The 15,612-nt window shown below is 37.1% G+C and overlaps 1 protein-coding gene, 1 long non-coding RNA gene and 1 pseudogene across 2 annotated transcripts; 2 read left to right on the top strand and 1 right to left on the bottom strand.

The window, feature by feature from the left end:
* The first annotated feature begins 6,818 nt into the window (after positions 1 to 6,818).
* Positions 6,819 to 9,402, top strand: LOC126603007 (probable leucine-rich repeat receptor-like protein kinase At1g35710; annotated as a pseudogene).
* Positions 9,403 to 10,072: 670 nt separating this feature from the next.
* On the bottom strand, positions 10,073 to 11,184 carry LOC126601553 (uncharacterized). Its single transcript, XR_007615763.1, has 2 exons — positions 10,891 to 11,184; positions 10,073 to 10,325 (listed from the first exon to the last, which is right to left on the bottom strand). It is a non-coding gene; the product is annotated as an uncharacterized LOC126601553 (long non-coding RNA).
* A 1,666-nt stretch (positions 11,185 to 12,850) lies between these two features.
* On the top strand, positions 12,851 to 15,480 carry LOC126601547 (annexin Gh1). The gene is made up of 5 exons (XM_050268265.1): positions 12,851 to 13,006; positions 14,029 to 14,174; positions 14,283 to 14,501; positions 14,659 to 14,871; positions 14,954 to 15,480. The coding sequence occupies exons 1-5, from the start codon at positions 12,931 to 12,933 to the stop codon at positions 15,248 to 15,250; spliced, it is 951 nt and encodes a 316-aa protein (XP_050124222.1). The 5' UTR covers positions 12,851 to 12,930; the 3' UTR covers positions 15,251 to 15,480.
* Positions 15,481 to 15,612: the final 132 nt, after the last annotated feature.

The following is a 15,612-nucleotide window of genomic DNA, read 5'->3' as shown; positions in this document are numbered from 1 at the left end:
AGTCACTAAATAAAGGATCCTATCATTATTCCCCCCTTATGATGAACAAGACTTGGCTGCTAAATTGTCCAGCAGCCAAGTTAATTTCCCTTATGACAACCTTGTCCTCAAGATTCACAACTGAAACTCTGGAAACTTGATTTTGAAATTCGTCGAAATCTTCCCAAGTTGCTTCCTCAGCACCTTGACCAACCTAATGCATAAGCAGTTGCACTCATGTAACTTGTCCTTTCTTGTAAATCCTCCGAGCTAGCACTGAGTGAGGCTGCACTTGAACTAAATCCTCCCATGTGACATTTGGTAACACCGCAACTGGTTGAACCAAATTGCCCAAGTGCTTCTTGAGACAACTAACATGAAAGTCTAGGTGAATTTTAGAGCCCTCAGGTAACTACAATTTATAAGCCACATGACCAATTCTTTCTGTTGATGCACAAAATCAGTGAGGACTTTGGTACAACAAAAAGTGTTAAGTTTGTGACCTTCGCTAGATTGCTCCGGTCACTAGTATGGATAAGTATGTAAACAGATAGAGATAGGGAAGCAAACACAAGATGTACGTGGTTCACCCAAATTGGCTACGTCCATGGAGTAGAGGAGTTCTCATTAATTGTGAAGGGTTTACACAAGTACATAGGTTCAAGCTCTCATTTAGTGAGTACAAGTGAATGATTTAGTACAAATGACATTAGGAAATATTATGAGAGAATGATCTCTATTTATAGAAGAGAGTTTCTAGTTTCATTTTGACATTGACACGTGTCGTGTTGTGATTGGCTTCTGATGTTGACACGTGTCGTGTTGTGATTGGCTTCTGATGTTGACACGTGTCGCGCTATGATTGGCTTCTGATGTCAACACGTGTTGTGCTGTGATTGGCCTCTTGGTTGGAGGGAAACTCTTTTGGGTCCTTGACGGTATAACGTTGACCGGTGCTCAGTAGTTTTGAGATTGGTCAAGTATGGTATAAACACTTTCCAATAGTTTATAAAGGCCATAAAACTTAGGATGTAGTTTGTGGAAAGAGTAACAATTCAAAGTCTGTAATTGATAAGGAACTAACCTGAGATACACAAAGTCCCCCACATAGAATTCTTTTTCAGTTCTGTGCTTGTTAGCCTGCATTCTTATCCCTTTCTTGCAAGCAATGCTCCATTGAGTCCAATTTAGTAGTACCAACTTCATGAGCAGTTATAATGGGAAGAGGATAATTGTAAGCCAATTTAGAAGGTGCGAATTTTGAAGATGAATGGTAAGATGTATTATAGCTCCATTATGCCCACGACAACCATTCCACCCATTTTTAGGTTGAATTCCAACAAAGCATCTCAAATCGGTCTCTACACACTTGTTAACCACCTCAGTTTGCCCATCCGTTTGAGGGTGGTAGCCTGAACTCATGCAGAGCTTAGAACCCTGCAAGTTGAAGAACTTCTTCCAGATGACACTTAGGGAAATTGATTCTCTGTTAATGACAATGGTGGCAGGCATGCCATGAAGCTTGAAAACATTGTCAACAAACATTTGAGCTACCAAGGATGCAATAAATGGAAGTGCCAAAGCCATATTTTGTAAGCCTTTCAACCATAACAAAAATCACAGTTTTTCCTCTACAAGGGGGCAGCTCTGTGATGAAATCCATGCTAATATCCTGCCAAACATGCTGGGGAATAGGTAGATGCTGAATCAATCCTGGAGGGGATATGGTTTCATACTTGTTTTGTTGACAGATATTGCATTGTGCTACATACAACTTGACCTTTCTTTATCCTTTGGTATGTTTTGAGTACTCCTTGATAACCTGCAACTGGAGTGTCATGATGCTCTTCTATGATTTTAGCCTTCTAGGGAGAAATGGGACTCATCATAATACTAGACTTGTATCTAAGAAAGTAATTGTCAAACTTAAACTTAGATGTAGTAATCTTGGTAGCCAAGCTAGGATCCATACTTGATCATTCTTGCAATTTGCCCTGAATCCACTCATCATATTCATTATGTCTTCTCAACTTATCTAACCACCCATAATATGGATAAGTCACAGCCATCAAGCACATATTGTCATATATGGTAGTGGAATGACTTGCATCATGTGAAATAGGCTCTTGCAATCTACATAGGGCACCAACTACTAGATTTTCAATTCCTTTCCTATATTGGATCTCATAGTCAAAACCTAGCAATTTAGACACCTATTTTTGTTGGAATAGAGTCTCGGCCCTTTGATCTAGAAAATACTTTAAATTGTTATGGTCTGTTTTGATAATGAAATGCCTTTCCTGTAAGTAATTTTGCCATTTTTTTTTTCACTACATGTACTATGGCAATAAGCTCTCCTTCATATGTAGATAGAGCTTGATTTTTGGACCTAGAACTTCATTGTTGAAAGCTATGGGTTTGCCTTGCTGCTAGAGCACATCACCAATGCCATTTTCAAAAGCATCACACTTAAGGACAAAGGGAAGACTGAAATTGGGCAGTGTAAGGACTTGTGGAGATGCCATAATGTCCTTAAGGGTTTGAAAGACATTGTAGCTTCAGGGGTTTAATGAAGGTTACCCTTTTTGGTAAGTTGGTAAAGAGACTGGGAGATCTTACCATAACCTGGGACAAACTTTCTGTAATACCCTATCAACCCTAGAAATCTCCTTAAAGCTTTAACATTAGCAGGAATAGGCCAATCCACAATACACCTGATTTTGGAAGGGTCAACCTAAACCCCATTTTTGGAAACAATGTGCCCTAAGTATTCAATCCTACTTTGACCAAAAGCGCATTTTTTTCTTCTTGACAAAAAGCTGATGTTTCTGTAAAATGCTAAAAGTAATGTCTCCTGCTATAAACCAGAATGTCATAAAAAAAAATACAAGGATGAATTTCCTCATATGAGGTTTGAAAATATCATTCATAAGATTTTGAAAAGTGGCGAGGGCATTGAATAACCTAAGGGGCATCACTCAAAATTCATAGTGACCCTCATGTGTTCTAAAACTTGTTTGTTCAATATTTGCAAGATGCATGAGGATTTGATGGTAACCAGACCCCAAATCAAGTTTGGAAAATACTGAGCTCCAAAAAGCTCATCCAGAAGATCATCAATGAGTGGGATGGGATATTTGTCTTTGATGGTTATAGAATTCAATTCTGTATAATCCATGCAAACCCTTTAGGTGCCCTTTTTTTTTCTTGACCAAAAGTACTAGACAAGAAAATGGACTGTGATTGGGCCTGATGAAACCTACATTTAACAGTTCTTTGACAACCATCTCAATCTCAATTTTTTGGAGTGGTCCATAGTGATAAGGCCTGATGTTAGGAGGCTAAGCACCAGGGATTAAGGGAATTTGGTGATCATGATCCCTTGAGGGAGGTAACTTGGTAGGCAAGCCAAAAATGTCTCCTAATTGTCCCAATATATTATGTAAGTCACATAACTGAGTGAGATTGAAATCACAGGTTTCTAACTTCTTGGCCTCCATGGAGTATAAAAAGAGCCCTAGATTGGAGTTATTGATTTCTTTATCAAGTTGGTGCAAAGAAACCTCTTGGATGAGGGGATAACCACTCTCCAGATGAATGAGTTTATATTGGACACTACCCTTAGAATTCAAGAGTCATAAGCTGGAAATCCCAGAAGACATGGCTTATGGAAGAAAGCCATTGGACCTCGAGTACTAGATCACTACCTCCTAGAGGTAGAGCAAATAGATCTATCTCATAGTTATATCCACCAAGGGTTAATGGAGTATTAAGGCAGCAACCATAGCTTTTTACCCTTCCTTCATCAGCTATCATCACTTCAAATGGTTTGGTTGTCTGAGATTGCCAACCAAGCCTTTTCAGTAATCTAGATTCCACAAAATTATGGGTGCTACCAGAATCTAAGAGAATTTTCACAAGTTGACCCTTAACTATACCCTCAACTTTCATTGTCTTAATGGTTTACTTAGCAGTAGTGCCATAGAATGCAACTCACTAAGTTCCATTTGTTGGAGGGCAGGCTGTAATTAACTTATAGGTTCTTCACTATCCTTCTCAGTGTTTAACAGATTAAGCATAAGCAACTATTTGTTAACACACTGCATCACATAACCAACACTACATTCTCTCCCTGAATTTCTTCAGGGGTAAGGTGCTTGATAGGCAAGTTAGGTGGTCTATAAGGTAAGGGGTTGGATGTAAGGGAAGATGTAGCAGGAAACCTAAAATTGGGAGTAATCTTAGTATAGCCAACCCTAAGATCAGTGAACTTAGCATCAAGTTGCATAGTCAAAGAAATGGCCTCATGAACATCAGTAGGACGGCAATTTCACATCATATTTAAGTTCATGCTTAAGACCCCCTAGGAAACAACTTTTCAATAGTATAGGGCCCAAATCAGTGGTACAATTAGCCAAACGCTGAAATTCGAGTATATAATCTTTGAGTGTACCTGTCTGGTGAAGCTTGAATAACGCTTTAGCACAATCCTCAAACTCATTGGGACCAAATTCGTAGCAGAAAGCTCTCGTAAAATCCTTCCAGTGAGGAGTATATTGCAAGCAATTTATCCATATCGGAACCACTGTAAAGCTTCACCGTCTAGATGGAAGGAGACAATGACCACTTTCTGGTGTTCAAAAATGGGATAATAATTGAAGAAATGATCCGCCTTGTAGATCCAAGCAAGGGGATCATCATCGAGAACAAAACGAGGAAAATCAATGCAGTGTTGCCATTGAGCTTGTGGCGTACCACCACCAGCATCCAAGAAATCACGATGAGGAGTGCGATTGGGTTCCAAATCATGAGCATCAGCTAGATCTGTGAGGATATGAGCTGGATGAACTTCAACGCCAGAAGAGAAGCTGACACCCCCGCCCGTGCAAGCTAATTCACGACGGAATTGCTCAAATAAGCGGCAAAGCGAGCATCCATGGAATCAGATAGAGCAGCCACATATGCTTCCAACGCAACAACTCAAGCATCCATCACGTCGAGGTAGATGTTGGGGTTGTAGAGGGGCATACAAGGAGGGAAAAGGCCATGATCGGTGAGTGATACTAATGATAAATGACAGTTAACCGGAGCTGGGTTTCAACCTCAACCTGTTGCAGTAATGGAAGAGTATGGAGAATGAGAAGAAAAAGAGCACATAAAACGTGATGTGCATTTTTTTAAGGTGCTTTAAATTTTGGCCCTTACAATTCATGATTCCTAGATAAAAATTCATCTACATATAAACTTCCAATAAAAGCCCAAATTTAAAATTTGCAGCCATATCGGAACACTATTGACCTACTAATACAATTTATTTACACCTATGCCATTTCCCCAAACCCCTAAATTTATTCCAAATTAAAAGTTGTAGAAAAAGTGAAATAAAATATATATAAGCTATTGTATTGCAATAATTGTATCCATATCATACCAAAAATTTACCTTTTGCGATATATATATATTTGCATTAATTGGGAAGTAAATTAATTTGTTCCAATTATTAAAAAAAATTATACTAAATCCGTATTGACACACCCCAACTCGGAATGTCCACTAGAGCTTCAGTTGCACTAACATACTCAACTTCTGCAGTTGAAAGTGCCACATTGTGCTGTTTAACTGAAGCCCATAAGAATGCTTCACTTCCAAATGAAAGAACAAACCCTGAGGTGCTTTTCATGTCCTTCTCATATCCACTCCAGTCACTATCACAGTAGCCAATCAATAGAGTAGACTTTCCAATCACATACTCAATTCCAAAGTCAATTGTCCCTTGGATATACCTTAAGACTCTTTTAGCAACTCCATAGTGTTTCTTGGAAGGCTTATGCATAAACTGTGCAATAGCTATGTGAAAGAACCCTATGTTTCACCAAAGAACCAAACACATTGGTAGAAAGTTTCACTTCATTAGAGATGCAATTTAAGAAGGTGTGGTTGATCTGATTTACTGCAACAGTGAAGAACATATTGCAGATATCTTTACAAAGGTTTTGCCCAAAGATAGATTCAACTACCTAAGAAGTCTACTTGGTGTTAAATCAGTTAGCAATTTAGAAGGGAGTGTTGAAAAGTAAATTGCTTACTAATTTCTTGTTAGTAAATGATTTACTTAGTAGATTTTCTGTTTGCCCTTTTGTGTAACTGTTTTCTGTTGTGATAGCTTGAGCTCATATGCCAAGTGTAGGGTCTTCGATTAGTTATTCATTTCAATGACTCACATGCCTTGTAACTGCCATGTGTCATAATCACAAGGGCTCATGTATTTGAATGGTGATGATGACTAATGTAAGAAAAGCATGAATATGAATGAGAAGCATCATTTTGCAACGGTTAGAGTGTTGCGGTTGTGAATATTCCCTTTCTCTCTCTAGCTGCTTCTTCTCTGTTCTTCTTGCTCCCTTCAAAAACCAAGTGCTCATCAATAAAAAAATTACTCAAATCTCAACAAAATGACCCTAGAAAATGATAAGAAGACTTGGAGAAGAAACTCTAGTCACCAAAACCAGGGAACCTAATGCCCCTTAGCCTCCCTAAGGAGGACAGGGAAGACCATTAGTGGATAAGATATGCACAAGAGCGGATAGGGGCATGGAAACCCAAACTTCCAGACACATCCTTCTTAAACTCTACGAGGCAACCCAATCAGCTGCCGAATTCACTTGTTCAACAATCACCTTTCTAGTTCTATTCCTAAAGAAATATGTAATTTGAAACCTCTTGGAGCTAGATTTGTCCAAGAATAAGTTCAATGGTTCAATCCCAACATCCGGAGGTGATCTAACAAACCTTACCGCCATTCTCTATCTCTACTGTAATAATCTTTATGGCCTAAAAAGATGGGTAACTTGAAATCTCTTGTGAGTCTAGATTTGTCTGACAATCAACTCCGTGGTTCAATTCCTAAAGAGATATGGAATTTGAAATCCCTTGTTATCCTTAGTCTAATTGTGAATAAACTTTGTGGTTCAATTCCTACTTCAATTGGTAACTTGACAAACTTGGAAGTCTTACAACTCTCTGGCTCCAACCCCCAAGAGAGAGCTAACTCCAAGAATTTGACTGATGTATTATTGTATAATAACCAATTTTCTGGTTATGTCCCCCAAAATATTTGCAACGGTGGACTACTCGCAAACTTTTCAATAGTCAATTACCATTTTATTGGTCCAATCCCCAAAAGCTTGAAAACCTACACGAGCGTAATGAGACTTGGTCTTAATGGGAACAAATTGACAGGAAATAGATCTCAAGAAAGTAACTATATATCCAAATCTTTAATTTATGGATCTGAGCCACAATAACTTCTATGGGGAAATCTCACAAAGCTGGGGACAATGCCCACAATTAGAAACCCTACTAATTGCGGCAAACAACCTTACTGGTAGCATACCTCCTAATATTGTAAATGCACAAAAAATTCATGGGCTAGATCTTTTTTCAAATCACTTTAGTTGGGAAGATTCCGAAGGAATTCAGGAGAATGACTTATTTTACAGAAGTTGATGTGAATGGAAATCAACTTTCGGGCCGTATGCCATTGGAATTAGGATCACTAATTATCTTGAATATCTTGAATATCTCGACTTGTCATCTGAATTTCAGCAACAACAATTTTTCTCAAGGAATTTCACTTGAATTGGAGAAGTTAGTTTAATTGGCCAAACTTAAGTTACAACTCACTTAAGGGTAGTATACCACGAGAATTCAGCAATATGGAGAGTTTGGAGACACTCAATCTTTCCCACAACAATCTTTCTGGTTTCCTACCATCAAGTTTTGAAGGCATGCATGGCTTGTCATATGTTAACATATCTTACAATGAATTGGAAAGTCTTCTTCCCAACAACAAAGCATTTTGAGAAGCTCTGCCAGAAGCTTTACAAGGGAATAAAGGATTGTGCGGCAACATTGGACCTTGCAACCCTATAGGTATGGCTCAACAAAGGACCACAAACGGGTATTTGTAATCACATTCACCCTTCTAGCAGCAGTTTTCCTTCTTTCTGCTTTACAATTGTCTTCGTACTGGAAGGAAAGAAGAAGCATCGGGATAAAGGAGAAAAAAAAACATGCATTAAGGAATATCGTTTTCAGTTTTGAATTTTGATGGAAAGTCAATGTATGACGAAATCTTGAGGGCGAAAGAAGACTTTGATTCCATATATTGCATTGGGAGCGGAGGACAAGGAAGCATCTACAGAGCAAATTTGTCATGTGGCAACATTTTCGCTATGAAGAAACTCCATCACTTGTGGGATGGCAAGAAGAATTTGGAGAAGGGATTCTTGAATGAAATCAGAGCACTGATAGAGATAAGACACCGGAACATTGTGAAGCTTTATGGTTTCTGTTTGCACCACCGATACTCATTCTTGGTGTACGAGTTTCTTGAAAGAGGCTTGGCTACAATTAGTAGCAAAGATGAAGAAGCTAAAGAAGTGGGATGGAGCAAAAAGGTAAACATTGTTAGCGGTGTAGCTCATGCCTTGCATTACATGAACCACGATTGCGTACCACCGATTGTACATCGAGAAATATCAAGCAAAAATATTTTGCTGGATATATGTTTCAGACTTTGGCACTACAAAGTTTTTAAATACAGACTCAACTAACTAGACTATCGTTCTAGGAACATATGGATACGTTGCACCAAGTATGTTTTGCTCTTTTTATCTTAGTTGTTTGATACAGTTTATCATTTTCATTTTTGGCAGAATATTATTCCTTTACTCCGTTAGCTAGGAAGGAATTCCGTATATGGATATTTGAGTTGTCAATAGCGGTCCAAAACCATCTTCCTTGTAATTTAGGTTCATAGAAAATAAATTCTCCTCCGGTGTTCTTCATGACAACAAAATGTTTTAAACAGTGAAGTCTTATATATTATAAAGAAGGATTTTAACTTACTTTCAATTATCACATCCACATACTAATAATCCCATTGCTATAAGCTTATTTTGAGCTAGAGCTTGCATATACAATGGTAGTGAATGAAAAATGTGGTGTTTATAGGTTTAGAGTGGTCGCATTGCAAACAATCATGGGAAGGCATCCTATATATTTTTCTCATCTTTCTCATCACTACCTTCTTCACCCACGTCGTCATCAACATCTACATTACCACCCCTCCAAATGCCGATCGTGGATGTTCTAGACCAACGGGTCGTCATCAACATCTACATTACCACCCCTCCAAATGCCGATCGTGGATGTTCTAGACCAACGCATTTTGCCTCCAACGCATCAAGAAGCAAGGGAATTGCTCTCTCTTGTAAAGATTGTGTTTTCATGCTTGAATTCTAGTTTGCAATTGCGTCTAACAATGAAACAAGTTTCTCAACTCATGAGCTGCAATTGTCAAAGCCATTATGCATGATTATATGCGGTGAATTGCTTGTTCTTCATCATTTGACTACCTAAGAACAAGAGAATGTATATGTGACCGATAAATAAATTTCAAGCCTTCCCTTTAGAAGAAATATTCTTCGTAGATGTTTCCCTCACTATAGCTTTTTAATGCACTTGTTTGCTAAGGCCTCTATTTACTTATGTAGGATGCTTAATGCTTTTCAGTTAAAATTATATTTATCCTTGTTAGGAAGAAACAAAAGTTAATCAAACAAAGACTTGATTTTCATGCATAGGAACAAAGACTGGCTAAGATGAGAAATTGAAATTGTACAAACCCCCAAAATCTCAATTCAATTGTATCAATTTTTTAAAAATACTTTCTTTTTCCCTTACACTTTTCAATTAGAGGGGGAAATGCCCTTTTTTGGAACCAAATGCATGTATTCTTACGAATAACTAGTATATGCCCACACATTTTGTATGTGCGATACTTTTTAGTTTATATATATATTGTCAATCAAGGTAATTTTCATTAAAAAGTAAAGCTTTATACAAAGGTAAGGACCATTAAAGTCCAAACTTCACGTAAAAAATTACAATGAAATAGAACACTTTGTGAGAACACTTCTTCGTTTTTTGTATTTGGAATGGAGAGTGTGCAATTAGTTAAAAAATGATAAGAGAAATGTGGGGGGAAATTTGTTGCTAACGCGGGAATAGCTATTTCATTTGCTTTAGATTTTTACTAGCAAGCAACTGATCCCGCACGATGCTGTGGGTTTTATAACTATGTTAAATGTGTAGAATATATTAAAATCCATTTACATTCACATCAAACTCTATTTGCATCCTTATGTTCAATAAGGAACAAAAGATGGGTGTTTGTTTCACATGTTCCAACTTTTTAAATTGTTCCTCAGGACTTCACTCTATTTTCTTCTTCGTTGCCAAAATGATGTTCTTCTTGTACCATTTGATTTATTCAGCTATTCCTAGTCAATTAAAATATCGTGTGAATATAATTGAATATAATTAAAATTTCATTGCACAAATACATAGCTATTCCTAGTCAATGAAAACTGTTTGTGCAATGGAAACAGAATTTGTATAATACTAATTGCATCCGTACAAAAGCTGACAACCCAATGAGGCAGCATTAAGTTAAAATGCTTGATCCTCTAGCGCAGCATTGTTAAAAAATTCAAGCACTCGAGCATCTTTTGAGTTTAATTTCTACCGCCTAAACATGCTAAAAATTGGCTAGACTGACTTAATTAACACAGCCATAAGATTGCTAATTCTAATTAGTCTCATGATGAGCAAATAGGTACACAAACACCATCAAATTCCTAAAATTGGAAGATTTACCACAAAAAACCCTCATAATTTTCCAATGCTATGCTTCGGTTCAATTGAGAAAGGGGTATGCAAAAACCAAGAAAAATTGAGAAAAGTGGTATTTGTAAAGAAATTTTGGGAAAAATTTGCCGAAGAACACAGAGACTCTGATTAGCTCACAAAGTAAGATAATTCGAGGGTGTACGGTAAAATTATTACCTTCTTCGGACCCAAAAAAAGGTCGGAAAGGCCTTAAATTGGTGGGAAATAAACTCGGATCTTCGTCGAAAAAAACAACACAGCAAGCTGGGCTTATGGAACTCTTCGATCGAGGGGTAGATTCAATCATGCAAAACTCGAATGTTATTGTTGGGACTCTCCTGAGTCGAATAATTGTGGTTGCAGACCAGCCGCAACAGGAAAACGTCTGAAGGTGGTGATTTTGGGTTTTGTTCGAACCCTGAGGCAAAGTCGGGGATTAGAGCGAGGGGAAGAGGGAAGAGGGAAGAAAGAAATAAAATAAATAAATAAAACATATATATACTTTGCCAGACAATGGCAAAGAAATAATAACATAAACTTAACAGGGGCAAAACCGTAAGCACATTGTGCTTATGAACAGTAAATCAGTTAGTTTTGACCAAGGTCTAAAATATCGATATTATCTCGATATTTCCATCGAAATTTCCGTGTTTTTGGACTACCGATATTTCCGATATCATCGATATTTTAGACCTTGATAGGTACTATATGTGGTACTAAGTCACTCATGTATCTTGCCATGCAATGTATGAAGTGTAAAATATTTTACTAATTCATTATATAAAAATGATTATGGTATGTTTAAACTTCTTTCATTAATTACTACATATTTTCTACGCACAATGTTTGCCAGTTCACTATATAATCAACTTAAATCAGTTAAATCCATCATGCAATGCATTTCCTTCCAATTTTTTGTGATAAACTAATAGATACTTAACTAAATAAACATCCTGCAAAGTTTCAATAAAAATTTCCAAGTTTTTGTTACAATTTTCGTGGTTTTTATTCAATTTTTATCGATATCGATAATATCCTGATATTTTCATCGAAATTTCCGTGTTTTTGGACTACCGTTATTTCCGATATCATCGATATTTTAGACCTTGGTGATATTTCCGATATCATCGATATTTTAGACCTTGGTTTTGAGTTTTAGTATATGTTATATTTTATTTCTATTTTCTATGTGGCAAAAGAGAGAAGCGGGAGAAAGATTAGCGGGGACATGATCGATAATATCATAGATCGAAGATGGATACACATATTTGACAATATCATATATGCAACTGTATCACTTTCCTCCCTAGACTTCATTTCGTATTTCACATACCTTAATTCGTCAACTTCGTCCAATAGCTAGATGTTAATTTTTGGTATCAAGTCAATGGACGAAGTTGAGGAATTGGAAGAAGGATAATGCTTGTGTTTTATTCATGGAGAACCTACTTGTCTCTGATATATGATTGATGTATTTTTATTATACGGACATCATAATTTGAATAGTTCATTCTTTATAGGCTTTTTAAAATCAATAGTAGTGATCCCTGAGTTTGTGCATCCTTGATTATTTTGGCTCTTCCATGAAAAATTATATTAAATAAGGACCAAAATGATAAAAACACCCTCAATTTAATATACAATAGGCCAAATGATTTGACAAAATTTGAGGGTATTTTTGTTATTTTAGCCTAATTTAATGGAGATTTTTCATGGAATGACCAAATGATTAATAATAGACAAATTCAGTGACTATTTCTATTAATTTCAAATCTCAATAACCAAAATGAAGATATATGCAAATATCAAAGACCATATAGGCTAAAAAGTTTCTTTATATATATCATCATCTAAAAAGAACAAACTATATTCACGAAAACACTCCATCATTTCAAGGCATTTTGATGTTAATATTTGATCGAATGGCTCAATTATTAACCAGATATTAGAAAGTTTGAATGAAACATATTGTTCATCTACCGTATACAAAATTTGATGAGAGGAATCAAAGCTAGAATACAATGACCAGGACCAATGTAATAGGAACATAGATTTTGACGTGGCGAAGAATGCAATGGCCATACTATATATTACTCTATCTATATATGGAAAGCTGCCAAAACCTTGTATATATATACAAACAGACAGAGAGCATTAAGCCAGACCCATTGACGTTTACAATTTTCTCAGGGACAGAGAAAGAAAGAAAAAGTGACGATGTCGACCCTAAGAGTTCCTCCACAAGTACCTGCTGCATCCGAAGACTGTGAGCAACTCAAGAAAGCCTTCAAAGGTTCCTTCTTTTCTTACATTTTTTTTTTTCTTTCTCTTGATCTTCTACTCCATGCCATCATTTCTTGTTCTGATCATATCCACCCCGTATTTTGCAATTCGATTTAAGATTGATGATCGACCAATCCCAATTGACCGATCCGATTGTTAGTGTTAAACATGATGGTAATGGACTGGTAATGGAGAAAGGATTTTGTTATTCATTTTTGGTCTGGTAATTCCCTCTCTCTCTCTCTCTCTCTCTCAATGACCAACGATGCTGATTCAGATCTGTGTTTGTTGAAGAATATAAGAATCCAACATCAGAGAATTCACAGATTAAATATGATTTATTGTGTGATTCTACTTGTAATTACACTGAGGCCTTTTGTAATAAGCACCCCACACCAGACGGTGTTGTTTAGGTGATAAGAAACAAGTTGGGGGACAATATACATGAATTCGGTGGATCGGTGAAAGGCCCGTGTGAATGCCTTCTTTTGGTTTTGTAAAGAATTATGTACTATTAAATTTGTACCTGGAAAAGAAAATGTGTATGAGATAATCAATCTACATAGACGAAGAGAAAAGATTGTTATATATAAATTTTCTGCAGGTTTTGAAGGATCCAACTGACATGAAGAATATAGTTTTGACAAATATGAAAAATATAGAACAAATTTTGAATACAGATGAATATTCGTTGACGATTAGAAACCATAAAGGAAGAGGAGGCTATTCACTTCTTACTATATGAAAATGTGTTCCTTGATTGCAGAAGAAATATAGTGAAACTAGTTATTCAATCTGTTTGATTCTTAAATTCATTCGTAGTGCTAATGAATAAGCTGCACTGGTGAATTCCGAATGGTTTGAAATAGCTTTGATCACCCTTTTAGCAATTGGTTAGAAATATATTGTCACTTTCGATATGAATTTGCTCAGGAGTAGAGATTCTATCTTCAGTTTTTTGTGCTGTCGCTTTCATGTTTATGTTGTTTGATCTTGTTTAATTTTGAATTTTTTTGATAAATATGATTGCAGGATGGGGAACAAATGAGGACTTGGTTATATCCATCTTGGGGCATAGAAATGCCGCTCAAAGAAAGGCAATCAGAGAAACTTATGCAGACGCTTATGGAGAAGATCTCCTCAAGGAACTGGAAAAAGAACTTACAAGTGACTTTGAGGTCAGTTTAAGAATGCACTTCTTTCAGCATTGGTTCAAATAATTTGATTGCGTGCTTGTCGTAATTGGTAAAATGATGTGTTTGTGTTTCTGAATTTCTCTTAATCAGAGGATCGTACTGCTTTGGACACTTGATCCTGCTGAACGCGATGCATTTTTGGCCAATGAAGCAACGAAGAAGTGGACTAAAAGCAATCAGGTTCTGGCGGAAATAGCCTGCAGTAGGTCTGCACATGAACTGCTTTTGGCAAGGCAGGCTTATCACGCTCGCTACAAGAAGTCTCTCGAAGAGGATGTTGCTCATCACACAACTGGGGACTTCCGCAAGGTAAAGCTGCTGGAGAATAGTTCTTTCAGCCTATTTATACAAAGTCCTGAAAGTTCAATGTTAATATGTTTATCAAGTTTTATTTCATTTAAGATTTCAGTTGTCTCTGCACCGAAGAGAGGATTACTAATTTACCATCTAACATTGCTCCGCCCAGCTTTTGGCCCCTCTTGTTAGCTCATACAGATATGAGGGAGACGAGGTGAACCTGGCACTGGCAAAATCCGAGGCTAAGCTACTCCATGAGAAGATCTCAGACAAGGCCTACAATGATGACGATATCATCAGGATTCTGGCTACGCGGAGCAAAGCACAGATCAATGCAACGCTCAATCACTACAAAAATGAATTCGGGAATGACATCAACAAGGTACGCAGTTGAGTTATACATAAACCCATTTTTTACCAGAATCCGAAAAGGTTTTGGATTTGATGAGTGTTTCCATGCCCAGGATCTGAAAGCTGACCCCAAGGATGAGTACCTTGCAATAGTAAGGGCCACGATAAAGTGCTTGGTCCGCCCTGAGAAATATTTTGAGAAGTCTCTTCGTCTGGCAATTAACAAACGAGGAACAGATGAAGGAGCTCTCACTAGAGTTGTCGCTACGAGGGCTGAGGTTGACATGATGATTATTAAGGACCTGTACCACAAAAGGAACAGCGTCCCTCTGGATCAGGCCATTAAAAAGGACACTACTGGAGATTATGAAAAAATGCTTCTGGCCCTGGTTGGACATGAGGATGCTTGATCTGTTCCGGTCTAACAGTTGAACTTCCTTTTGGAGGGAGGCAATGTATCTGAATCTGATGCGTTCTTTTTACGGCTATGTTTTGTTTCTTATCCGTTCGAATAAAATTATCTACAGAATTCTGATATAAATAGTTACCTTTCGTAAAACCAGGTAGTTACTTGAGACTAAAGGCAAGTTTCCTGATCTTATATAGACAACAATAATGGAAGCTTGTTGTCCTTTTACAATCGAAGAGCTGTTTTTTTTTTTTTTTCACTATTTCAATGCATCTTTCTTGCAGCTCAAGTTAAACATTCCTGTTCATAGCACCAAAACAATTAGCGGTTTAATTGTACACCTCGCCAAGGGTTTCTTAGAGG

The sequence above is a fragment of the Malus sylvestris genome, chromosome 15 (assembly GCF_916048215.2).
Source record: "Malus sylvestris chromosome 15, drMalSylv7.2, whole genome shotgun sequence".
Taxonomy (NCBI): Eukaryota; Viridiplantae; Streptophyta; class Magnoliopsida; order Rosales; family Rosaceae; genus Malus; species Malus sylvestris.
Note: the sequence above shows the minus strand (reverse complement) of the source record. Positions and strands in the feature narration are given on the sequence as shown.